We start from the raw sequence: 26971 nt of genomic DNA on the forward strand, positions 1-26971 counted from the left end.
TTGACCTTAGTGTATATCTTTGATGTTCTGTTGTCCTATGGTGGTTTGAAATTTATATACTATGCTTGTATTTTACTTTTATGGGTCACCGTGTTGGGTACAGGTATGGTCCTTTCATGAAGTTGGTTTTTGTATGTACTTAATTGATTTGTTAAGAAGTGGAAATGATGACACCTGCTGTCTCTTGTGTGTACTAACAATTGTAACCTTAGCACCACAGTTGACAGATGGAGACTTCTGATTGGTGGACTGTTAGTTCATAAGAAACTTTGTTTGTTTGAGATCTGTTTAACTCCCAGAGGAAGGCATGTAGCCGAAACGCGTTGGAGTTTTTTAGAAGGTCAATGTGACCAAGCCATAACAATAAAGGCTTTTTTACTTTTGTAATTGAGAGTGCCTTGGAGTTCCTTTTTGATTAATGAAAAACATGAATTGTATTTGGCTTTGATGTCCAAAAGTGTCCAAATACTTGTATGGGCCCCTGCATATGCAGTTCTGCTGTTGACAGTGGAGCTCAGATTGAAACTGTGACAGAGTCAATAGGTTCTGTGTCTTATTTGTATATGTGTTTTAATGAGGGAGTACATTTTGAATCAATGATGAAACAAACACCAAACTATTATGCACAAAACGAATTATGCCAAAAGTTAGCTAACACACTGAAACTTAGAAGTGAATGCAACAGACTGAATTTATTATAACTTGCATGAGATGGCAAATATGAGCCAAGAGATATTCAGCATCTAATTACCATGCTCATCCGTTTATTATCATAAATACACAATAAAAAACACAATTTATTGTGTTCCTGAAATGTTCTCCGCTTTTACATAATCAGTTTATACCTGCACAAGCCATTGATCACTTTGAGAGCTGCAAACACCACATATCAATTCACTGACAGTCATGCATATTTGAATATACTCAGACTAATTCCAACAACAGGATTAAAGACAGCTAAATGAAATACTCTCATACTGAATAACAAATGTCTGGTGGTTTTTTTTTAATTATTAAATTTTTTGAGGAGCAATGGAAGGTTTTAAAAAAAATAAATAAATAAGGACCTGTTGTTATAGCTGTGTCCATTATTTCTTTGCATTGTTAACAATGAACGGCTGTCACTGTTAAATTGCTGCTTTAAAATACAACCGTTCCCACAAAGAGGGACATTCACAATGTTCAGCATATTGTTTATTACTGGTTTCCAAGCAAAATACAGCAACAAGATGCCAAAAGAGTGAGAAGCTCAAGGAAAGGCCGCTAAAGGAATCTATATCCTAGTGGTTTGATATTAGGAGAGATCCAGCTAAACACGGCCATTTAGGAGACAACAGGACCCCTGTTCTTAATGACCCGTCTGCGCACCGGGTTAGCAGATCCTGTGCTCACACTGGCCCTCTCGGCCTTCAGTTCATCTACAAAGGTTTCCAATGGTGCAAACTTTTCAGTTAGCTCACCAAGATGAGTTTTCAGGGCATTGAACTCTTTGTACAAGTCATCCAGCGCCTCAGAGAGAGGTTGGATCCTGGGAAGAGTTAAAGAGAGAAAGAAATATGAGAGAGGCACGCTATAGCGCCGCAGTCACTGGTTGGCAAATAGCTTTGAGGTATATGAAGATGACTAGATTCCAAACCATAAGGAGCCAAGTAGTTTCCCATTAAGCACATCACACATTTTGCAAGGTTTCCAGCATAATGAAATGTTTTTCTGCTGTTTTCTGTCTGCGGAAAGGAAGAATGCTTGAATCTGAGAGTTTGATGTAACCCATTGAAGCTCATGAAAGTGTACCTGGAGTAGTCAGGCAGCAAGGACTGATGGTCGTTCTGCAGGAGTCCTTTTACTTTATTCAGGATGTCAAACCTCCAGTCATCAAGCACTTGAGTCAGATTTGCAGCTCCTCGCATGCTTACTCTCTCAGCTGAGGACCAGAAAAGCAATATCACTGACATTTTCATCAATTGCTACAACAGTAATATTATCTAGCAGTATATTTCAGGTTCATCTGAACAAAAAAATTCTGAAACCTTAATAACATATCAGCAAGAACAGTAACGTATAAATGAACTAGTGTGTGCTTTATTAAATAAAAATACATGGATCCACTTACAGCCATCACGGTAGTTCCACTCCTCATTTGCAAGGCGTCTCTTCTGACCACATACTACGACCACAGTCATGGTCAGGAACAACAGGCTCACCCGGAAACTCATTCTGGTTCTTTATGTTTCCTGCATAAGTACATGCAGTACAAGTGTAATTGCTGAAACTTTGCCCTTGAAAATGTTGAAATGACTGCCCTGGTCTTTTCCTCTCCTCTAAGCAGATGATGTATGTTTACTGAGAGATAACTCAAGCCCTGTGCTACTAGACACATTATTAATCTTAATCCTAAAAATAATATTGGTGCATAAAGACCATATTTGGTTTCAGGGCACAATCTGTACCGACTTGCTTGATAGCTGTGCATGACATTTTCTTCATGGTCTGTAAGGAAGCTACATTTTTAAAACAATGTGCATGTGAAAATAGAATAAAAACAATAAATTCACAATTATTTTCAAACTTAACTTAATCGTATATAGATCTTTACTCTCATACATAATCCGTTTAAACATCCTACACTTATGGAATTATAAAAGTGTCTAGACTGAAATATCCATGTTTACATACCAGTCTGATAGTTTGGGAAGATGTGTGCTCTTTAAAGTGCTCCTGGAGTTCTGTGTTTGCTCCACCAGTCTGTAACAAGACTGAAGAACACTCCTCCTGTTTTGAAACATTCACTCATCACAGACATTTTTTCCAAACCCTTGGCTTGTATGAGCAAGCCACTATAGTTTGAATTTCAATACTCTTCCTTGAGGTCCAAAGAGTTCTGTAAGAATTTGTTTGCTCATTTGTGACTGTGTAATGATTGTGTAATGCATAAAAAGATGATTTTATGATTTTAGTTTAAGAACCGGTAAAGCTAGCATGCACTTTTAATGCATGTGTTCACTGTGTGTTTGTGTGTGTGTTCCCTACTCACTGCTGTGTGTGCACTTGGGTTAAGTGCAGAGCATGAATTCCGAATGTCAAATGTCACGACTTTCAGTGGTAGAGCATTGAGTTAGCAGTGCAAAAGGTTGTGAGTTCGATTCCCATGGAATACATGTTAGGTAAAAAATGTTAGCCTGAATGCATTGTACCGGTAAGTCGCTTTGGACAAAAGTGTCTGCTAAATGCATACATTTAAAGTGTTACAACATTTCCACATGATATAAATCACATTTGAGAACTTTGTTTGTGTATTTAATATGTATTTATTTTGTGTGTGTGTGTGTGTGTGTGTGTGTGTAATATATATTTATAAGTTAAATCATTTTTAGAGAAGAAATGGCCTCTGCAGAGACCAGAGACCCAATGACTGGAGTAAAGATATAATAATTATGTCACATCCGTTTCTGGAACGGTTGCTAAGAGACAGGATGGGTTGTGTTTCTGAAAACACAGAGGTTTACGTCTTCAGCTTGTTTAAATCTGACGTTTTTGTGTATGAGATAAAGCTACATGTAGCATTTGTGTTCAATAATGCCGCTAACAACGATTAAAGACGGCGAATACACAGCCACCATGTACAAAATGGTGGGTTTTTAGCTGTACAAGCTAACAGGCTAGCTTAGTTACCACTGGTCTGTGCTGTTTGCTTGCATTCGCACTTTTAGCAAAAGATTTTCTTTTTTATCGAGATGATTGGCTTTTCACTACCCCTTATTTCTTTCTAAGATCAAAGAAGGACAATATGGAGACGCAATTCATATTCTGAGCAAAGAACATCAGAAACACAATAAAGTAAGTTACAGGAGTCATAATGAAATCATTCTTTACATTAAATCAATCAATAAACGACCTGTGCTTTAAAATTGTGTTTTCTGCTGTTAAGGAAAAGAACTCAAACCACAAATGACTCAAATAAATCGCAGTTTAGCCATTTAAATTATAAATAAGTTGAATTATTTAGAGGATATATCTCCTTGCCTAGATAAGAAATTATATGTACAGTAATTTCGTTTTATGTGACATGTCCAGTCCAGGGCTGAACTTTAAAACAATAATGGCATTTTTAATGGACATATGTATGTGTAACGTAACGTGTATATATATAATTTCTATTTTATGTGACAGTCTCTCTCTATATGTCCAGTCCAGGGCTGCTCTGTCTCTCCTAGGCCATTGTTACTATCACATGCAGGACTTCACTAATGCAGCAGAATGTTATCAACAGCTTCACCCAGAGGTCGAGGACTACAAACTTTACTATGCCCAGTCTCTGTATGGAGCGTGTGCCTTTTCCCAGAGGCCATGAAAGCTACTTTTTTTCTTGGAAAGCTCATCTAGTCCTACTAAGGTTTTACACATTACATTTTGCACATCTGAAAAAAAAAAAAAAGGTGAATTAAGAAAATGTACCAGCCTTAAAACTGTTTTTCATTTTCCCCCATTATAATATACAGTAAATATATGTAAGTAATACTTATGTGTAAATGAAAAAAAATAAATAAAAGGAAACAAGGTCTAATCATCTCAAGAAAGGGAACGAAGCGGAGCGCGTAACCCTTATCGTACAAGATTTCAGAAAGTTTGCAGAGACTTGCGTGCAAACTTACCACTTGTGGATTTTTAGAAAGTGCGCAAAGTGTTCACGTGCACACTGACCACCATGTGGTTTTGAGAAAGTACACAAAGCTTAGCGTGTGTACTTAAAGGTTCCTAAGCATCGCAGAGGTGCTGAATCTCATGGGAGAGGCAAGCTCAATTTTACAAACCTCGGGTGAGGGGAGCATCACCTGAGGCAGCATATACAAGAAGACTTCTGTAACTGCTACCTCCACTTCCCGCTAGATGCGACAGCACCCCTAAGCGGCCAGGAGACCCCTCGGGTGACCTGGCCGGACATCCATGGAATTCCCTGCATTGCTGTGCCAGGCCTGATGATCAAGGAGGCTCCCTCAGAAACCTGTGATCTCAGCCGCCTAATACCGGAACATGAAGCCGGATGGCTGGTGCGGGCGAGTGTTTAGTAAACACTGTAACTGAGCACTGCAAAGGAAACTCACAGAGTTTATTAGTAGACACGTAACCACCAGCAATAAAATACACATAAGTATATACAGAGAGGGTTACATTTACTCACTTATATTACTCATATTTTCTCCTGATAACCTCTTAGACTCCAGAGGGTTAAAAATCCCCAAAGGGAATGAGTAGATACCTCGGTATCACTCCGATTCAGACGAGAACGCTGCCTCGTCTAGATCATACCCCTTGGGTTCTGCTGACCTCCTCGTGACCCACGATTCCTCTAACCCCTGCCCGCAGGTGGGGGAGGAGCGCGAGTTGTGACACTAGCCTTCTGTGCCCGTCTTTGATCCTCAGATTGAGACAGGCCAGGACCCCTATGTTGTTCGGGCACAGACCTGGACCTTCGTGGAATGAAGGATCTGAAAGCAGCAGAGTGCGCCTTCATCTACCTGAACTTCTCAAATTGCCGTCTCAACGGAAATACCGAAAAGCTCAGAAGGCGAAACCTGAGCATCGAGAAGAAAGCATTTTCTTTCCCGATGTCTGCCAGGTTCATCCACAGATGTCTCTCCACTGCCACCATGGCCGCCATATTCCTGCCCATGGCGGAGGCGGCCTGCTTGGTAGCACGGAGAGAGATCCGTGGTGCGGCGCAGCTCAACTACCTGATCAGAAAAAGGCCTTTTTTTTTTTTAAACCATTCAGACAGATCCACCTGTATTCTCATGAGCTCATTCTCTTCCACGCCTCAGCGCAGACAGGTCCTGAACCGCGGGAAGCAGATGGCTGCCTTTTTTTTCTTTTTTTTTCTTTTTTTTTCAGAAGAGACGAACAAGAGCGGAGCTTTTTCCATTGAAAAAAACGCTCACAATGCACGCAGATTGCCTCCTCAAAGACATCGTGTGCATGCTCTTCACCCAAACAAATGACACAAAGATCGCGCGTGTCATCGGGTGTCAAATAACGCCGACACGAATGCTTGTCTAACGCTTGCTAGTTGTCGCCATGATAAACAGAGAAAGATCGCCCTTACCGGTTATTTCAGATGCACACTTTAAACAAAACAGTCAGTGAAGATGACATCTGAAAAAAAAAAAAAAGGTGAATTAAGAAAATGTACCAGCCTTAAAACTGTTTTTCATTTTCCCCCATTATAATATACAGTAAATATATGTAAGTAATACGTATGTGTAAATAAAAATAAATATTTATTAAAAATAAAATGTATAATTCTCCCATTTCTAAACAGAAGATAAAACTTCAAGCTGTTATCAAATATGGAGAGGAAGATTTTTCAGGTGCAAAGGTAAAATAATATTTCTTTCTGACAAAATGTATCCACCATTATGTCATTCTAAAGCACAGTTTGAGTTTACTTCTATGGAACATATTTGGAAAATTATTTATGTTCTTTGTGCAAATCATGAAAAGAAGTTCTTATGTTGACTCTTTTTTTTCTCTTTAAAATAACTGTCTCAGGTTACGTATGTAACCATAGTTCCCCGAGTAGGGAACGAGACACTGCGTCCTTTAGGGGTCGCTTTGGGGAACACCTCGTCGTGACCCGTGTCTGAAGTATACATTGAAAAAACACCAACTTGTTGGCCGGCGACAGCCTTCGACGTCACTACCGGCACGACTATAAATAAGCACCGGGAGAGCACGTCATTATCTTCTTCGTCTGAAGCTTGCGTCCGAAGCATGGCAGGGAGCTAGAGGACGCAGTGTCTCATTCCCTACTCAGGGAACTATGGTTACATACGTAACCTGAGACAGTTCCCTTTCGAGGGAACTTCGAACTGCGTCCTCAAGGGGTCGCTTTGGGGAACAGTATACCCACGCCGCCATGCTGAGGGGAGTGCAGGCCAGAACCTAGCATTTCTACCAAGTCTTGCCTGTCACACAGGGGCTACCGCTAGCTTACGCATAAGCATGCTGAAAGAGCTGTCTCGACACTTCTCTAGTAGCAACACCCTGTTTAGATAGGTATCCGAGGATACATAGGTGGAGTGGTGCCCAAGATGAACGGGGCTTTTACCAACTCAAGAAAGGGCACGAACCAACCGCGCGAAGCCCTCACCATATAGGATTTTAGAAAGAACGCAGAATACTAGCGTGCGAACTTACCACAGTGTGGATTTCAGAAAGTGTGCAAAGACTTCACGTGCACACTTACCATAGCATGGATTTTCAAATACTGTTCTAAGGAGGGGCTCTCATGGCACTCTGATAGAGCAGCTCATAGATGGAATGTTGCATCTCAAAACAGTATGATTGAGAGTCATCAACTCGATCTATGGAAACAATACTGGAGCGCTCTGGGGAAAAAACAGAGAACTCAGTCTCATATGAGAGGAGAACTCCGAGCTCAGAGTAGCGCGCTCATAGGTGACCCTTTTTTTGGAAAAAGGGGAGCGCTGCTAAATTACCACGAGAATCACCCAAATAGCCCCCCATGTTGAGGGAAGCGATGCTTGAGGTGTATAAACAAATACACACTGGCTGAATGGAGCCCAAGGAACCAAGGTCTAATCATCTCAAGAAAGGGAACGAAGCGGAGCGCGTAACCCTTATCGTACAAGATTTCAGAAAGTTTGCAGAGACTTGCGTGCAAACTTACCACTTGTGGATTTTTAGAAAGTGCGCAAAGTGTTCACGTGCACACTGACCACCATGTGGTTTTGAGAAAGTACACAAAGCTTAGCGTGTGTACTTAAAGGTTCCTAAGCATCGCAGAGGTGCTGAATCTCATGGGAGAGGCAAGCTCAATTTTACAATCCTCGGGTGAGGGGAGCATCACCTGAGGCAGCATATACAAGAAGACTTCTGTAACTGCCACCTCCACTTCCCGCTAGATGCGACAGCACCCCTAAGCGGCCAGGAGACCCCTCGGGTGACCTGGCCGGACATCCATGGAATTCCCTGCATTGCTGTGCCAGGCCTGATGATCAAGGAGGCTCCCTCAGAAACCTGTGATCTCAGCCGCCTAATACCGGAACATGAAGCCGGATGGCTGGTGCGGACGAGTGTTTAGTAAACACTGTAACTGAGCACTGCAAAGGAAACTCAGAGTTTATTAGTAGACACGTAACCACCAGCAATAAAATACACATAAGTATATACAGAGAGGGTTACATTTACTCACTTATATTACTCATATTTTCTCCTGATAACCTCTTAGACTCCAGAGGGTTAAAAATCCCCAAAGGGAATGAGTAGATACCTCGGTATCACTCCGATTCAGACGAGAACGCTGCCTCGTCTAGATCATACCCCTTGGGTTCTGCTGACCTCCTCGTGACCCACGATTCCTCTAACCCCTGCCCGCAGGTGGGGGAGGAGCGCGAGTTGTGACACTAGCCTTCTGTGCCCGTCTTTGATCCTCAGATTGAGACAGGCCAGGACCCCTATGTTGTTCGGGCACAGACCTGGACCTTCGTGGAATGAAGGATCTGAAAGCAGCAGAGTGCGCCTTCATCTACCTGAACTTCTCAAATTGCCGTCTCAACGGAAATACCGAAAAGCTCAGAAGGCGAAACCTGAGCATCGAGAAGAAAGCATTTTCTTTCCCGATGTCTGCCAGGTTCATCCACAGATGTCTCTCCACTGCCACCATGGCCGCCATATTCCTGCCCATGGCGGAGGCGGCCTGCTTGGTAGCACGGAGAGAGATCCGTGGTGCGGCGCAGCTCAACTACCTGATCAGAAAAAGGCCTTTTTTTTTTTTAAACCATTCAGACAGATCCACCTGTATTCTCATGAGCTCATTCTCTTCCACGCCTCAGCGCAGACAGGTCCTGAACCGCGGTAAGCAGATGGCTGCCTTTTTTTTCTTTTTTTTTCAGAAGAGAGACGAACAAGAGCGGAGCTTTTTCCATTGAAAAAAACGCTCACAATGCACGCAGATTGCCTCCTCAAAGACATCGTGTGCATGCTCTTCACCCAAACAAATGACACAAAGATCGCGCGTGTCATCGGGTGTCAAATAACGCCGACACGAATGCTTGTCTAACGCTTGCTAGTTGTCGCCATGATAAACAGAGAAAGATCGCCCTTACCGGTTATTTCAGATGCACACTTTAAACAAAACAGTCAGTGAAGATGACATCTGAAAAAAAAAAAAAAGGTGAATTAAGAAAATGTACCAGCTTTAAAACTGTTTTTTATTTTCCCCCATTATAATATACAGTAAATATATGTAAGTAATACGTATGAGTAAATAAAAATAAATATTTATTAAAAATAAAATGTATAATTCTCCCATTTCTAAACAGAAGATAAAACTTCAAGCTGTTATCAAATATGGAGAGGAAGATTTTTCAGGTGCAAAGGTAAAATAATATTTCTTTCTGACAAAATGTATCCACCATTATGTCATTCTAAACCACAGTTTGAGTTTACTTCTATGGAACACATTTGGAAAATTATTTATGTTCTTTGTGCAAATCATGAAAAGAAGTTCTTATGTTGACTCTTTTTTTTCTCTTTAAAATAACTGTCTCAGGTTATGTATGTAACCATAGTTCCCCGAGTAGGGAACGAGACACTGCGTCCTTTAGGGGTCGCTTTGGGGAACACCTCGTCGTGACCCGTGTCTGAAGTATACATTGAAAAAACACCAACTTGTTGGCCGGCGACAGCCTTCGACGTCACTACCGGCACGACTATAAATAAGCACCGGGAGAGCACGTCATTATCTTCTTCGTCTGAAGCTTGCGTCCGAAGCATGGCAGGGAGCTAGAGGACGCAGTGTCTCATTCCCTACTCAGGGAACTATGGTTACATACGTAACCTGAGACAGTTCCCTTTCGAGGGAACTTCGAACTGCGTCCTCAAGGGGTCGCTTTGGGGAACAGTATACCCACGCCGCCATGCTGAGGGGAGTGCAGGCCAGAACCTAGCATTTCTACCAAGTCTTGCCTGTCACACAGGGGCTACCGCTAGCTTACGCATAAGCATGCTGAAAGAGCTGTCTCGACACTTCTCTAGTAGCAACACCCTGTTTAGATAGGTATCCGAGGAAACATAGGTGGAGTGGCGCCCAAGATGAACGGGGCTTTTACCAACTCAAGAAAGGGCACGAACCAACCGCGCGAAGCCCTCACCATATAGGATTTTAGAAAGAACGCAGAATACTAGCGTGCGAACTTACCACAGTGTGGATTTCAGAAAGTGTGCAAAGACTTCACGTGCACACTTACCATAGCATGGATTTTCAAATACTGTTCTAAGGAGGGGCTCTCATGGCACTCTGATAGAGCAGCTCATAGATGGAATGTTGCATCTCAAAACAGTATGATTGAGAGTCATCAACTCGATCTATGGAAACAATACTGGAGCGCTCTGGGGAAAAAACAGAGAACTCAGTCTCATATGAGAGGAGAACTCCGAGCTCAGAGTAGCGCGCTCATAGGTGACCCTTTTTTTGGAAAAAGGGGAGCGCTGCTAAATTACCACGAGAATCACCCAAATAGCCCCTCATGTTGAGGGAAGCGATGCTTGAGGTGTATAAACAAATACACACTGGCTGAATGGAGCCCAAGGAACCAAGGTCTAATCATCTCAAGAAAGGGAACGAAGCGGAGCGCGTAACCCTTATCGTACAAGATTTCAGAAAGTTTGCAGAGACTTGCGTGCAAACTTACCACTTGTGGATTTTTAGAAAGTGCGCAAAGTGTTCACGTGCACACTGACCACCATGTGGTTTTGAGAAAGTACACAAAGCTTAGCGTGTGTACTTAAAGGTTCCTAAGCATCGCAGAGGTGCTGAATCTCATGGGAGAGGCAAGCTCAATTTTACAAACCTCGGGTGAGGGGAGCATCACCTGAGGCAGCATATACAAGAAGACTTCTGTAACTGCCACCTCCACTTCCCACTAGATGCGACAGCACCCCTAAGCGGCCAGGAGACCCCTCGGGTGACCTGGCCGGACATCCATGGAATTCCCTGCATTGCTGTGCCAGGCCTGATGATCAAGGAGGCTCCCTCAGAAACCTGTGATCTCAGCCGCCTAATACCGGAACATGAAGCCGGATGGCTGGTGCGGGCGAGTGTTTAGTAAACACTGTAACTGAGCACTGCAAAGGAAACTCACAGAGTTTATTAGTAGACACGTAACCACCAGCAATAAAATACATATAAGTATATACAGAGAGGGTTACATTTACTCACTTATATTACTCATATTTTCTCCTGATAACCTCTTAGACTCCAGAGGGTTAAAAATCCCCAAAGGGAATGAGTAGATACCTCGGTATCACTCCGATTCAGACGAGAACGCTGCCTCGTCTAGATCATACCCCTTGGGTTCTGCTGACCTCCTCGTGACCCACGATTCCTCTAACCCCTGCCCGCAGGTGGGGGAGGAGCGCGAGTTGTGACACTAGCCTTCTGTGCCCGTCTTTGATCCTCAGATTGAGACAGGCCAGGACCCCTATGTTGTTCGGGCACAGACCTGGACCTTCGTGGAATGAAGGATCTGAAAGCAGCAGAGTGCACCTTCATCTACCTGAACTTCTCAAATTGCCGTCTCAACGGAAATACCAAAAAGCTCAGAAGGCGAAACCTGAGCATCGAGAAGAAAGCATTTTCTTTCCCGATGTCTGCCAGGTTCATCCACAGATGTCTCTCCACTGCCACCATGGCCGCCATATTCCTGCCCATGGTGGAGGCGTTCTGCTTGGTAGCACGGAGAGAGATCCGTGGTGCGGCGCAGCTCAACTACCTGATCAGAAAAAGGCCTTTTTTTTTTTAAACCATTCAGACAGATCCACCTGTATTCTCATGAGCTCATTCTCTTCCACGCCTCAGCGCAGACAGGTCCTGAACCGCGGGAAGCAGATGGCTGCCTTTTTTTTCTTTTTTTTCAGAAGAGAGACGAACAAGAGCGGAGCTTTTTCCATTGAAAAAAACGCTCACAATGCACGCAGATTGCCTCCTCAAAGACATCGTGTGCATGCTCTTCACCCAAACAAATGACACAAAGATCGCGTGTGTCATCGGGTGTCAAATAACGCCGACACGAATGCTTGTCTAACGCTTGCTAGTTGTCGCCATGATAAACAGAGAAAGATCGCCCTTACCGGTAATTTCAGATGCACACTTTAAACAAAACAGTCAGTGAAGATGAAGATAATGACGTGCTCTCCCGGTGCTTATTTATAGTCGCGCCGGTAGTGACGTCGGAGGCTGTCGCCGGCCAACAAGTTGGTGTTTTTTTAATGTATGCTTCAGACACGGGTCACGACGAGGTGTTCCCCAAAGCGACCCCTAGTGGACGCAGTTCGAAGTTCCCTCGAAAGGGAACTTATTTTTATGTTCCATAGAACAAAAAAAAAGTCCTACTAACTTTGACTTGAGGGCGAGTAAATGAATACAGAATTTGAGTGAACTATCCCTTTAAGTGTCCAAATGCTTTTTAAAGCCACAGTGTACATAAAATATCCCGTAAGACCTCTGAGCTATGCCATATGTGGAAAATGAATCACCATTTGAGCACAGAATGTGGCATGAGCGACTGTTTATTTTGTTGAATTATTTGGTTTTGCTTCTCCAGACTCTGGTTGAGCAGTTGCCTCAGGATGATCCAGACTGTGATGTGAATCTCGGGTGTTTGCTTCATAATAAGGGCGAGTATGAAGAGGCTTGCATAAAGTTAAACCATTCAGACAGATCCACCTGTATTCTCATGACACACTTTAAACAAAACAGTCAGTGAAGATGACATCTGAAAAAAAAAAAAAAGGTGAATTAAGAAAATGTACCAGCCTTAAAACTGTTTTTCATTTTCCCCCATTATAATATACAGTAAATATATGTAAGTAATACGTATGAGTAAATAAAAATAAATATTTATTAAAAATAAAATGTATAATTCTCCCATTTCTAAACAGAAGATAAAACTTCAAGCTGTTATCAAATATGGAGAGGAAGATTTTTCAGGTGCAAAGGTAAAATAATATTTCTTTCTGACAAAATGTATCCACCATTATGTCATTCTAAACCACAGTTTGAGTTTACTTCTATGGAACATATTTGGAAAATTATTTATGTTCTTTGTGCAAATCATGAAAAGAAGTTCTTATGTTGACTCTTTTTTTTCTCTTTAAAATAACTGTCTCAGGTTATGTATGTAACCATAGTTCCCCGAGTAGGGAACGAGACACTGCGTCCTTTAGGGGTCGCTTTGGGGAACACCTCGTCGTGACCCGTGTCTGAAGTATACATTGAAAAAACACCAACTTGTTGGCCGGCGACAGCCTTCGACGTCACTACCGGCACGACTATAAATAAGCACCGGGAGAGCACGTCATTATCTTCTTCGTCTGAAGCTTGCGTCCGAAGCATGGCAGGGAGCTAGAGGACGCAGTGTCTCATTCCCTACTCAGGGAACTATGGTTACATACATAACCTGAGATAGAGCGACTGTTTATTTTGTTGAATTATTTGGTTTTGCTTCTCCAGACTCTGGTTGAGCAGTTGCCTCAGGATGATCCAGACTGTGATGTGAATCTCGGGTGTTTGCTTCATAATAAGGGCGAGTATGAAGAGGCTTGCATAAAGTTTATGTCTTCCATGAATGTATTGGGCTACCAGCCAGGTGAGGATGATCTTCTTTAGTACTGGTTTCATTGAATTACAACTCTGTGTGTTTGTGGTGTCAACGTGCAGGAGCTTAATAGACAAAACAGACTGGTGTCTCCCATTAACTGTTATGCCAAGAGTAACAAACATAACATTGACTGGTTGAACACTTTGCGTAAGGGTAGTAATTCAGATTTTTTTTTAATGGAAATTAATGTGGTATGGAGACCTTTTTATGGAGACCTTTTGACACACTGTGGTGTTTTTCAAAACTAGCTGTGCTAGGCTCTGTCTGATCTTTTTTTCAGATATGGCCCACAATATAGCACTTTGTTACTACAGTTTAAAGCAGTACGCTATAGAACACAAATATATTGCAGAAATTATTGAGCGTGGAATCCGAGAGCATCCAGGTATTTTTAACAGAAAATCCTTTAGGTGTTGCGAGATTTGCTGTGCTAGAGTGAATTTCAGCGAGTGACTCTTATGCCCATAGAGCTCAGCATTGGAATGACAACAGAAGGCATTTATGTAACAAGTTTTGGCAACACCCTTGTCCTGCACGAAACTGCTTTGATTGAAGCCTTTAATCTGAAATCGGCTATTGAATACCATCTGAAAAACCGTAACTATAGATCAGCCACCCGACCTGATGTTCCACTTAGGCGCCTGCCTATCGTGTGCTTTATACTCTATACATAGCGTATGATAAACTGAAAATCCATTAGCAGAATCGGTAACCTTCCAAGATTCCTAGTGGCATTGCATTAAGCATGAAGCAGCACAGACTGTGTTTTGCCCTGTGACTTTCTGTATAATTTAGCCTGGGGTGATACACTGCTCTGTTTTGACTGCATACTGTAGCGACTACTGTTGAACTTCAGTTAATGTATTTCAGTGATTCTGTGCTAACACTCTTTTCCCCTTGATACTTATTCACATGGATTTTGTATCCGGATACAATCTTTATATTGTTTAGTAGGATTGCATTCAAATGTATCTCAGTCATCCATTCGCTTTAACCATAAATGTTCTGCCATCTACAGAGTTTTTAAAACAATAATGGATTCAAAATGCTTGTTCTGGTCTATTGTGTTTCCCTGCTTAAAAGTAAAGGATGCTAATAGGGATTAGATATGAAGAAAAGAGAAGAAAATAAGGTTTTAAAATGCCCCCGCAAAAACACAGCAGAACGGAGACATGACTGAGGAATTGGGGAGAGAAGTGCGAGATTGTAAGTTTAGTTCATTGAAATAATCTGTAGGATATTGCTAATTCAATTGAGTCTATTGATTTCTTTGCATTGTGCAAGCATTATATATTATTTAATCAGCATAATAATGATATATTGCTTAATCAAATTGCATTAGCATTTACAGCTTGTCGCTTCTATTCTTAATGAAATGAAATAAGAAAAAATCTCTAATCACCTCCAAACGTATTAGTGATCAAGTCACAATCTGAACATTTTAGGTCTATTTACACTTGACTTTTTAATGAATTCATGTGCTGTCCGAATGTAATTTGATCACTAAAAAAGCACCTGTTAATGTGTTCATATCTCATTACTATTTTATTCCAGTGTATTTCCAAGTGATTTTGCTCAAATCTTATGATCAGATTCCTGTCAAGAGAATATTTTCCTCATTAGTTATGCTGTTTGATCTGAGCAAGCTCAGTCTTGCAGGATAGCTTCATATGAATCAGTGTCATTGGCATGCCAGTTCACATGCACACTTCAGGAACATTTATCCTATTATTGACAGACCATTTGCCATCCATTTCATAAGAAAGAAAATGAGCTAGTCCTAGTCAGTTATAATGGCTTTTAGAAGTACAATACAAGTTTAATTGTCTCAAATCCTTACCAGATTGCCTGTAATTATGCACTGGGAATTAGCAGTTTTTGAGATTCCGATGCAGGTTTAATCCTTTTCCACTGGGGTTTGCGTTGTGAGAACTGGTAAGCCCACACCTGCTGGCTGGAATGATGGTGGGCTGCAGGGACATGTCTGTGTGCTAGTTTGTGCTGGCACCTCGAAGTTAATGAGTCCAAACAGTGATCCATCTTACATAAGCACTCATTAAATACACAGTTTCTTCCCTCAGGGCAGGTATTTTAAAACACTGAATCTGTAGCTAGGACCAACGCAAGGAATGTACCAGATTTAAATAAGAATTCAGGGTAAGTTATATTTACAGGGTTATATAATTTCCTTAAATCAGGGCCTATATAGACAGTGTATATATGTGTATAGATTTGTATATTTATTTGATTTAACTAACAATTATACAGTGCCATTATAATGGTAGTTTACAGACAGACAACCCTCAATGCTGAAGACTTATGTTTATTCATAGATGGAATTCCTCATATCTGTTCTGAAGAAATGGACAAGTAAACATAGCCATCTGCTGCTCTCTAGTGGAACAGAATGTACAGCAGAAATGATTTACCATGTAGACATTTGATAGTTTTTAGTTAATCAGTCAATCATTTGTTAATTAGCATATTTTGCTGTATGTGTAAGAAATGCTTTACATTTGGAAGTTGGCCCATATAATGATCGTTTAAAGTCTATCAACCATAGAGTTAATGATTATGCCCAAAGTAAGTGTCTCTCCCTTTTTTTTTTACATTTAGGAGCTGGATTCAGTCACTCTTCACAACCAGGCCCTAATGAACATGGGCACAAAGCCCATCGAGGGTTTTGAGAAACCCGCTTTTCTCCTTTAGCAAAACCCCTTTCCTCTTGTCACTTTTGGAAACTTACTAGTGCTTCACTGTAAATATGAGGTTAGTGTGCTACATTGATAACAGTTCTTAGTGTTCAGGAAACTGTTTGGTAGTTGCATATAAATTATGCACTTTAGCTTTTATAGAAAACTTTACATTTTTCTTTAAGAGGTGTATGAGGGTTCTTTGCTTTTTTTTTGTCTATAGTACTTTGACCTCGCTGCAGATGTCTTGGCAGAAAATACTCATCTTACAAGTTTCTCACTTGTACAAGGAACTTCAAAACATTCTGATGAAGCACAAGACTGCAAATCGAATCATCATCCATGTGGGGAAGAATGATATTCGGAAAGAGCAGTCAGAACTCCTTAAGAAGGACTTCAGTGAACTCTCTGAAACACTTCGAAGACTCAAAGTTCAGTCGTTCATCAGTGGACCACTCCCAGCAAGGGGAACAAATATGTTTTCACAGTTGCTTGGCCTGAACACATGGCTACAAAGATCTTGTAATATAAAAGGAGTGAATTTCATTGACAACTTCAATCTTTTCTGGGGCCATAGACAATTGTTTAAACCGGATGGCCTCCACCCAAACAAACTTGGTGCTAGAGTGTTTAATGACAATATCTACTTTTCCCTCCGTCATCCTTCAGCAGTGTGTGTCAATCCATTCAGCACACACACACCGGGTCCGAGTCATCATGTGGTTGACATATCCCACAAGGACACTGATAACACCATGCAGCCAAAACAAGCCCTGCTGATAGACACTATCCCGGCTGAGCCCTGCTCACAGACCTCCTCACAGACTGACTGTGATGTATCAAAACAGCTACAAGATTCAGCACCCAGGGATGACTTTCTGGAAAACAGCCAGGGAAGCCGGGACAACATATCACAGCCACCTGAAACACCAGAGACACAGCCCATCTCACCAGACACATTATCCCTTTCTCCAGCATCTCAACTTCTGTGCTTTTCACAGAAAATGGAGGTGTATGCTGGGACTAAACTCTCTCACTCATTTGCTGCAAGCCCGCAGATATCAACAAAAAAACAGCGGGCCCCACAACCACCAAAGCCTGTGGTCCCTGCTCCTGCGAGAGCTCTTCGACCACTGCCTCAACACCAGGGCCGAAACCCTATTTCTGCTGAAGGTGAACCAAAAACAACTGATAGCAGCTCTCAGTGATATGTGTCAGGTCCCCGCTATAATAACAGCAACATTCACAGATGCCTACAGAACAAGCGGGAACCCAGTGTGCCTGTAGCTTTCTCTATTTCAGTTTAATCACGTGATAGAAAGTCTAAGGCCATCTCAAGCCGAAGGGCAAACTCATCTAATCTGCGGCCTATTATGCATCAAACTAAGATTGATTATAACTTTATAACCATAAACAATCTGGATTTTATGTTTCTAAACGAAACATGGCTTGAAGACAGCTGCAATGCAACAGTTCTTAATGAAGCAGCCCCTCCTAACTTCACTTACATGAGTGTCTGCAGGACGGTTAGGAGAAATGGGGGTGTAGCTCCTCTATTTAAAGATGTCTATCAATGCAAGCAAGTGTCATTTGGTCAGTACTTGTCTTTTGAATATCTAGGGATTGTGCTGAAAGGTGCTCCACGCATTCTGTTTATTATTATTTAACAAGCCTCCAAAATACTCTCCAGCCTTTGTTGAAGAGGTCACAGAAATGTTATCAATGATTTCCTCAGAGTTTGACTGTTTTGCTATTGCAGGGGATTTTAATATTCACATAGATAATGCAGAAAACAAAACTACAAAAGAAATGATAACGTTTCTAAACACTTTTGACTTGACTCAGCATGTGCATGGACCCACACACAAAGGTGGACACACTCTAGACTTAATCATCAGTAGGGGTCTAAACATTTCATCCATTGTTATTAAGGACATAGCACTATCTGATCACTTCTGTATTTTTTTAGATATTTTGATGTCTGCTACAACTGAATCTAGACCGGTCTCTGTCAGAAGGAGATGCATTAACGAGAACACAAGTGTACTATTTATGGAGGCTATATCTTTAACACCAAGCATTTCTGCAGACTCTGTTGATACTCTCCTTGATTCCTTTAACTCAAAAGTTAAGAATGTTATTGATGATATTGCTCCAATAATAGTCAGTAAGGAAACAAACAGACAGAAATCAGTTTGGAGAAGATCAACAGCAGTTCAGACTATGAAAAGACAATGCAGAAAAGCAGAGCGGATGTGGCGGAAGACAAAACTTGAAATACACTATATAATCTATAAAGACAGCCTTCATGCTTTTAATGTGAAACTAGCCACAGCTAGACAGAATTACTTCTCAAACCTTATAAACAGTAACTTAAATAACACTCGTACTCTTTTTGCCACTGTTGAGAGACTGACAAACCCCCCAAGTCAGATTCCCAGTGAAATGCTCTCAGACAGCAAATGCAATGAGTTTGCATCCTTCTTTTCTAAGAAGATCATCAGTATCAGGAAGGTGATTGGCACATCCTCAAGAAATGCAGAGGTCAGACAGATTAGGCCACAATATCAAAAAGATACTATGTCTATTTTTGAAGCAATTGATAGCAAAATTCTTGAAGACATAGTGCAGCACCTAAAATCGTCAACCTGCTATCTTGACACACTTCCGACATCTTTTTTCAAAAGTGTGCTTAACTGCTTAGAAGCAGATCTTTTAGAAGTGGTGAACGCCTCACTTCTTTCTGGGACATTTCCAAACTCCTTAAAAACTGCAGTTGTTAAACCCCTCCTGAAAAAGAGCAATCTTGATAACACCATTTTGAGCAATTTTTTCTTGTTTTTTTCTTGGTCATTTTGAGCAAATTTTTCCTTTTATAGGCAAAATTATAGAAAAGGTAGTTTTTAATCAAGTGAACAAATACTTAAACTCAAAGTGGATACCTGGACAATTTTCAATCTGTTTTTTAACTGCATCACAGCACAGAGACAGCACTCATTAAGATAATAAATGATATTCGCTTAAATTGTGACTGGCAAAATATCGGTGCTGGTATTGCTAGATCTCAGTGCTGCGTTTGACACTGTCGATCATAACATACTACTAGAGAGACTGGAAAACTGGGTCGGGCTTTCTGGGATGGTACTCAAATGGTTCAGGTCATACTTAGAAGGGAGAGGCTATTATGTGAGTATAGGAGAGCATAAGTCTAAGTGGACGTCCATGACATGCGGAGTCCCACAAGGGTCAATTCTTGCACCGCTCTTGTTTAGCCTGTATATGCTCCCACTAAGTCAAATAATGAGAAAGAACCAAATTGCCTATCACAGCTATGCTGATGATACCCAGATTTACCTAGCATTATCTCCAAATGACTACTGCCCCATCGACTCCCTCTGCCAATGCATTGATTAAATTAAAAGTTTGATGTGCCAGAACTTTCTTCAGTTAAACAAGGAAAAAACTGAAGTCATTGCATTTGGAAACAAAGATGAATTGTGTAAAAGGTGAATGCATACCTTAACTCTAGGGGTCAAACAACTAAAAATCAAGTCAGGAATCTTGGTGTGATTCTGGAGACCGACCTTAGTTTCAGTAGTCATGTCAAAGCAGTAACTTAATCAGCACACTATAATTTAAAAAACATAGCAAGAATTAGATGTTTTGTTTCAAGTAAAGACTTGGAGAAACTAGTTCATGCCTTCATCACCAGCAGGGTGGACTATTGTAATGGGCTTCTTACCGGCCTTTCCAAAAACACCACCCTTGTGACATCAATATGTCTGACATTAAAATGGCTAATTAGAATTTAGAAAGGCACAGGAAGCAAGGAACAACCGGGATGACGAATCCCTAAAAAGTATGTCCAAGACTATGACGAAGTTCTTGAGAGGTAAATTTAACATTCAGTTACATTTCATTACATTTATGCATAAAGTAGATGCTTTGTCACTGGAGTTCTGCAATGAGCACAACACTTGGAAACTTAATGTTGCTTCTGTGCTTTTAATGCAAGACAACAAATATAAAGAAGCCATTGGCTTCTATGAGCCCATCGTTAGGAAGCATTATGATAATGTAAGTTTAATGTTACTGAATATGCTTTTCTCACTACTTGTATTGTAGTGTTTTTTGAGCCCCTTTAAAGACCAATTCCTTTAATGAAAGCCAAGTCCACGTTTAAATTAAAATAAGAATAACTTATGAAATACAAATGACAGTCCTCAGTGCTTAGTAGAGTTAACTAAGAATCACATTTTAAAATGGATGACAGTAACCTAAATTGGTCAACCAGTAGTATTTTGCAGAAACGGTGGGATCCAAATGTTTTTGTTAAAAACAGTAAATATATGTAGTGTACATATATGTAGTTTATCTTTGACTCTATATGTAGTTAAAATAACTTGTGCATGCACAACTGCAGAATAGAGCTTGTTTTTTTAATGTACCTCATTTTATAATAATAATAATAATAATAATAATAATAATAATAATAATAATAATAATAATAATATATATATATATATATGTATATATATATATATATATATATATATATATATATATATTATGTATATTATGTATATTATGTATATATATTATGTATAAATACTATTTTATTTGTCTTCTGTGTTGGTGGGTGACATTTGGCAGTACTTGGCAGATAATTATATAAATAATTATTTAGATTAATAAATCTAAATCTCTCAAATGAAAACATGTTCTTTACTCCTCTGCTTGCTAGCTGGAACAGTGTAACATTCAAGAGTGTCCCTGCGAAACAAAACCCTCTGTAAAATGATCTGTGACTCTTGGGAGTCTTACTGTGTGAATGCATGGAGTTTGCGGCATGATGTTTTTTTTTTTTTTTAAGTGCCTACAGTTATTAGCATCCTCACAAATAATTAACAGTCACATATTGTCCTTTAGATCCTTAACGTAAGTGTGATTGTTCTTGCTAACCTGTGTGTCATACATCATGACCAGCCAAAATGAAGAGGTACAAATTTAAATCTTATATAACTATAATTGATATCACTGGAGCAGCTTTGTGTCATCATATTTTTCATATTTGTTTTATTTTACCCTTGGGGCAAATCTCATATAATGATCCAGACAAAAAAATCTGTGTATTGTCAACCTTGTAATAGGGTACGTCAATTATTTTTACATAATTATATGGCAAATACTAAATCAACACTTAAGAACAACCTTCATGAACATTTATTATCTTATACAGATATAATATATTAAAAACATTCAAAAGTTTTGGGTCAGTATGATTTTTTTTTTTTAAATAAAAATGATCAGTTTACACAAAAATATTAAGCTGCACAGATTTTCAACATTAATATTAATAAGAAATGTTTCTTGAGCACCAAATCAGCATATCCAAATGATTTCTGAAAATGTATGTGAACTGGAGTAATGACTGCTGAGAATTCAGCTTTGCATCACATTAATAAAAAGTGTATTTTTCTTTGATAAAACTTTTTGAAAATCTTATAGACCCTAAATCTTTAAACAGTACTGTATGTCAAAAGAAAATGAGATCATCCGTGCCTTTCATTTTAAAGACATCTATTCTCAATGTGAATTACGTGTCATACTTAAAACAATTAATTTCTTACAGGACTTTGTATTGTGCTAAAGGGAACTATGACTTTGGCATTTCTCGTGTCATAAAGAGTCTTGAGCCATACAACAAAAAGGTAGTCAATATTTAATTTAATGTTTTTCATTTAGTTGAGTTCAGACAGCACATACATTTTCATATTCCTTACTTGCTGTATTTATCTTAGTCCTGCTCAGTTACCATCCTCAACATGTTATTTTTGTGTATCCACAAATATCCACTGAAGAGGTCTTTGCTGTTTCCAGCTGCATAAACAGTGTTACTCAATGACCTCAGCATTCCTGATCTCATGATACTGTAGCAGATGTACAGCACTGGATTGCCACTGCATTTCCCTTTAGTCTCAAGTTCAGCTGATGTTTACTGGTTTTACTGATGTGATTTTCACGTGATATTATGTTGTTACTGTGCTTGATATGACACTGTCTGATTTCTGTCATCCTATGATTTCAGCTTGGTACAGACACGTGGTTCTACGCTAAGAGATGTTTTCTCTCACTGCTGGAAATCATGGCCAAGCACATGATCATGCTCAGGGATTCAGTGATACAAGAGTGCATTCAGTTTCTTGAGCACTGTGAATGTAAGTATATCCTCTAAAGAGATGGTTTGATCCCACAGATAGAAGCTTTAAAACGGCACTGTATCCTGTTTCATATGTAGCAGGACTGTGCCAATGCAGAGCTTTAATCCTCCAGTAATACGCAAAGTATCAAAATTTAATCCAGTGATTACTTGTTGTTTTGATTGTTTAATTCAGTGGGGATGAAATGCTGTGTTTTGAAAGCTGAGATGCTAATTAATTTTCAAGCCTGAGATTCTCCATGGGATTAATTACTTTTGTTTTTTTTTTTACCCTCCCCTCTAGTGTACGGAAAAGATGTGCCTGCAATCATTGAGCCGCCTCTGGAGGAGGACCGCATGCATATTGGCAAGAACACCGTCACGTATGAATCACGCCTGATAAAAGCTCTCTTCTATGAAGTCACAGGATGGAATGAGTTATCATAAAACATCCTATAGCTATATTAAAACAAGAGATTGGGCAAATATTCATTACAGGCCACAGTTTTCTGACTGAAAAAAAGATTTTATGGATGAATGGTGGTGTGACTAATAAGACATCTCAACATGTCTACTTTCTAAGCAGCTTTGGAGACATAATACTGTTTCTGGACTGAAGTCAAACATGCATTTTTAAGCATGCATTCGCTCTAATAATGAACCCACAGGGGTCCACTCCCTCCAAAAACATGAAAGCTTAAACTGAGAGAAAATATTCACCAACAAAGGGCATTTTATTTATTTAAACTAACCTCAGTTTGCATTAAAATAATAGCATATGCCTATATTTAACCTTTTATGCACAATTCTTTATCATTAAAATTGTATAGTTTGGTTATTTTTCCTCTGAATAAGAAATGTATTTAAAATAAAGTATACATTTTCTAGGTTTTCCAAGAAAATTTGCCTTTCTCTGCCTTTCTGTGAATCATGTTGTTTTACCTACATAGCATTAAATCTACTACACATTCACAGAAAACTGATAAATCCCAAATGTATCTATAAAATCTGATAAAGAAGGAAATTGGGCTCTGTAACCATTAGCTCATAAAGCATGGCCCTTAAATTAAGGGTCTCTTCGTTATGTCCTGCTCTGAAAGGTAATAGTTGAGAAAACCTCCTAATGCACTCACTGCAACTCCTGTCATATGACTTGAGCAGCCATCTATGAAAAGAAACATATGTGTTAGTTTGAAACACATAATCATGTGACATTAACTAAATAATAATAATACATTTCCCATCAAGAATAGTTCACCTACAAATGAAAATTAGCTTAAAATGTACTAATCAAAAAAGACAATCAAAAATGTAGATGAGTTTGTTTATTCATTGGAAAGCATTTGGAGAAATTTAGCATTACGTCACTTGCTATGAGAATGAGAGTCCAAACTGCTGATAAAAATAACAGTTTTTGACAGTTTTCATTTAACCGTGTTTGATCTGTGCATATTTCTCTCCTGATTCAGATGAGATGACTTTGTCTTGATGAGTTTGTTTATTACAAACACACTGTTTTTTTCACAAATGTTAACAGATGGACTGGAGTTGTGTTGATTACTTCTGGATTGTGATGTTTTTATCAGCTGTTTGGACTCATTATGATGGCACCCATTCACTGCAGAGGATCCATTGGTGAGCAAGTGATGCTGAGTTTCTAAAAAAACTAACTCATCTACATTAATGGCTTGAGGGTGAGTAACTTTTCAGTAAATTTTCATTTTTAGGTAAACTATTGCCTCAAGAGCAAACAGACACCTGTCAGTGTTTTTTCTCTTCTTTTCACCCGTTTGTGGGGTGCATCCAAGAATTCTTCAAAGATCTGGGAGATATCCTCTGAGTGGGGAAAACAATATGCAACATACAGTTTGATCTACACCTGTATGGCTTAAGGATTTTGTTTAATATCCAGTTGTTAAACATTAGGATATGATATATTTAAAATGCTTTTAACTCACCTTCTTTGCCAAAACAGCCTGCTTCTTGGTCTTGCCATGTTAGAATAGACTGTAACCAGTCCAAGTTATAGAAGTCTGAGAATCCCACTAAACCACATAAAAGGACTGCAAAACAAATAAAGATACAGTAAGTGGATCTTATCTGTAAGATGTGACCAAATATTTCTCCAATAATTTGTAACCCTTTTGCTGATACTAACTGTTTTCTATAAAGATGTCCTGCATTTGGCCAGTAATCGCATTCTTGAAAATATCCTGGTTGCTTTTCATCATGTTGGAGCAGAAGATTCTCTTATAATGTTCCACAGTTATGTTGACACGAGACAATCTCAGGTCCCCTTTGAGCATTTTGGAGCACCCTTTCTGAGAACACAAATACCAGACTGAAACCACACAGATTTACTTCAGGGTGCAACAGAAAAGTATGATATTTTCTCTTTGTAACAAAAGGTAAACAATCATTGGCTAACCCTACAGTAAAGATTAAAGGGATGCCTTACCATTGTTCCTATCATGAAGTACAGTAGCTGGTGGGACAGGGAATAGTGTGGACATCCAAACTGTGTCATTGTGTCTCTACAAGACTTCGTCACAATACATGGGGTTCCATTGTCTTTCCTTTCAATAAATAACAGTAACGATACTGACTGTGATTTTTAGAACTTTTTGAAGACGTTTTTTTTTCCCTTTTATGCTAAAATGTTCTTACCATGTTCCTAGAAGGAGAGTTATGCACTTGTCACTCAACTGCTCATCATAGCACTCCATAGACCTCACTGAGGTATAAACAAGTGAGGGATCGGTGGAGCTCCATTCTGTAGGCAGGGACCAAAAGGAACTGTCCAAAATGGGCTCAAACTCTGTAGGAGAAACAGTTCATGCTTTCAGTGCAATTATTAGATGGTTTAGAATATATATTTTCACCCAAAGAGCATTACCTTTGAAGTATTTGGGGTCTGACTCCTGAAGAGCGCTGACAGCAGTAGAAAGGCTCTTGTTCAGTCTCTTCAACATAGAAACAGCAGCTGCGCGCTGAGAGAGACTCGGGAAATCTGAATGCGGCCAAGTGCGCGTTGCCTCCTGCAGCTGCGCTGAGTTATAGAAGAAGAAAGAAGAAGAATGGTACATCACTGATGCACTGTTTTCTTTAGATGTTGAGCTCAGTGGATTTTGGGTGGCTTGAGCCCCTAAATGAAGTATTAAACACTCCAAAAGAAAAACGCTGGAGTAAAAAAAAATGCTATATTTTTAATACATCTGTTTGCTTAAACTTATCTTTAAACGTTTTCAAGCTAATTTTTAGCAGCCATAAAAGTTACATGACAAGTTATTTTGCCAGAATGCGCTAAATATGAACAGAATCAGTCGTGTTGAACTGACGCAGTAGCCTAATTATTGCAACAGTGCGCAGCTAGCTCGAGCGATTGCTGTTCATTATGGGACAGTTCATTCCCTTTATTGCATTTACATATAACAGATATAGGCTAATTAACCATAAAGTTAAATTATGTTAGTTAACCGGCGCCAAAAGTTAATGTCGATTGCGCGAGGAGAACCTCAACAAACTGCGCAACGAAAAATACTGACAGAAATTCAATAAAAAAAAATAAAAAAAAAAAACTATACAGTGCTCGATTTTACAGCCGAGTCCATTGCAATGAAAGACTTTGTTGAAAAGCTAGATCAGAGAAAAAATATCGAGCTTTTTGTTCGGGACATTGGTAACTTATGATCTTTAAAAAGGTTAACCAGTTTCACAATTTAAACGTATGACACTCAGAAAGTCAAGTAATCAAAGTGATTTAAAAAAAAAAAAAACATATCCAATCTGTAAAATGGTGACTTACCTTGAAGTATTAGGTATCCAACAACACCATCCAGGTTGATGTTTCTGCCCTGCATGTCAAAGTATGTAATTCCCTTGGATAAACTTATAAGTATGTTATCAATCACATCCTGGTTTGATACATCAATTGTAGACGAGAGAACAAGAAGCACAAGGAAAGGATACCACATTTTAAGACCTTTGAGAATACAAAATGAACACGGAAAATAGTTATGGACGAGTGGTCTATCCAGAAGCTTTTCCTTATTTCGAAGGGGAAGCACTTTGTCATAGCAAACCCATCACGTGGCTCAGGTCCGCTAAAGTAAACCCTGGGGTACCACATAGTTTGAATATTATTGCGGAGTGGGATTTCTCCTCATTCCTTGGACTTTTTAATAATTTCCAGGTTTCTTTCTTTCTAAAAAGTTCACTGAAATCTTGTATTGTGACTACATCATCTATGGCAAGCTGTTTTTAATCTATAAACCGCACTAGTATCTAATTAAATGTTACTAGTACTTATTTTTTAGATAATTATGGCAAGCTGTTGTAACATTTAATCTATAAACTGCATGCACTAGTATTTAACGTTACTAGTACTTATTTTTTAGTTACTA

General features: G+C 39.6%; 1 protein-coding gene and 1 pseudogene across 1 annotated transcript; one reads left to right on the forward strand and one right to left on the reverse strand.

Annotated features, from left to right (window-relative positions):
- The first annotated feature begins 3573 nt into the window (after positions 1-3573).
- Positions 3574-23078, forward strand: LOC132148743 (intraflagellar transport protein 70A-like; annotated as a pseudogene).
- c9h16orf89 (chromosome 9 C16orf89 homolog) lies at positions 21584-26908 on the reverse strand. The gene is made up of 8 exons (XM_059558035.1): positions 26374-26908; positions 25465-25617; positions 25236-25386; positions 25027-25144; positions 24727-24889; positions 24527-24631; positions 24327-24404; positions 21584-23733 (listed from the first exon to the last, which is right to left on the reverse strand). The coding sequence occupies exons 1-8, from the start codon at positions 26540-26542 to the stop codon at positions 23630-23632; spliced, it is 1041 nt and encodes a 346-aa protein (XP_059414018.1). The 5' UTR covers positions 26543-26908; the 3' UTR covers positions 21584-23629.
- Positions 26909-26971: the final 63 nt, after the last annotated feature.

This window comes from Carassius carassius, chromosome 9, assembly GCF_963082965.1.
Source record: "Carassius carassius chromosome 9, fCarCar2.1, whole genome shotgun sequence".
In the NCBI taxonomy this organism is placed as follows: Eukaryota; Metazoa; Chordata; class Actinopteri; order Cypriniformes; family Cyprinidae; genus Carassius; species Carassius carassius.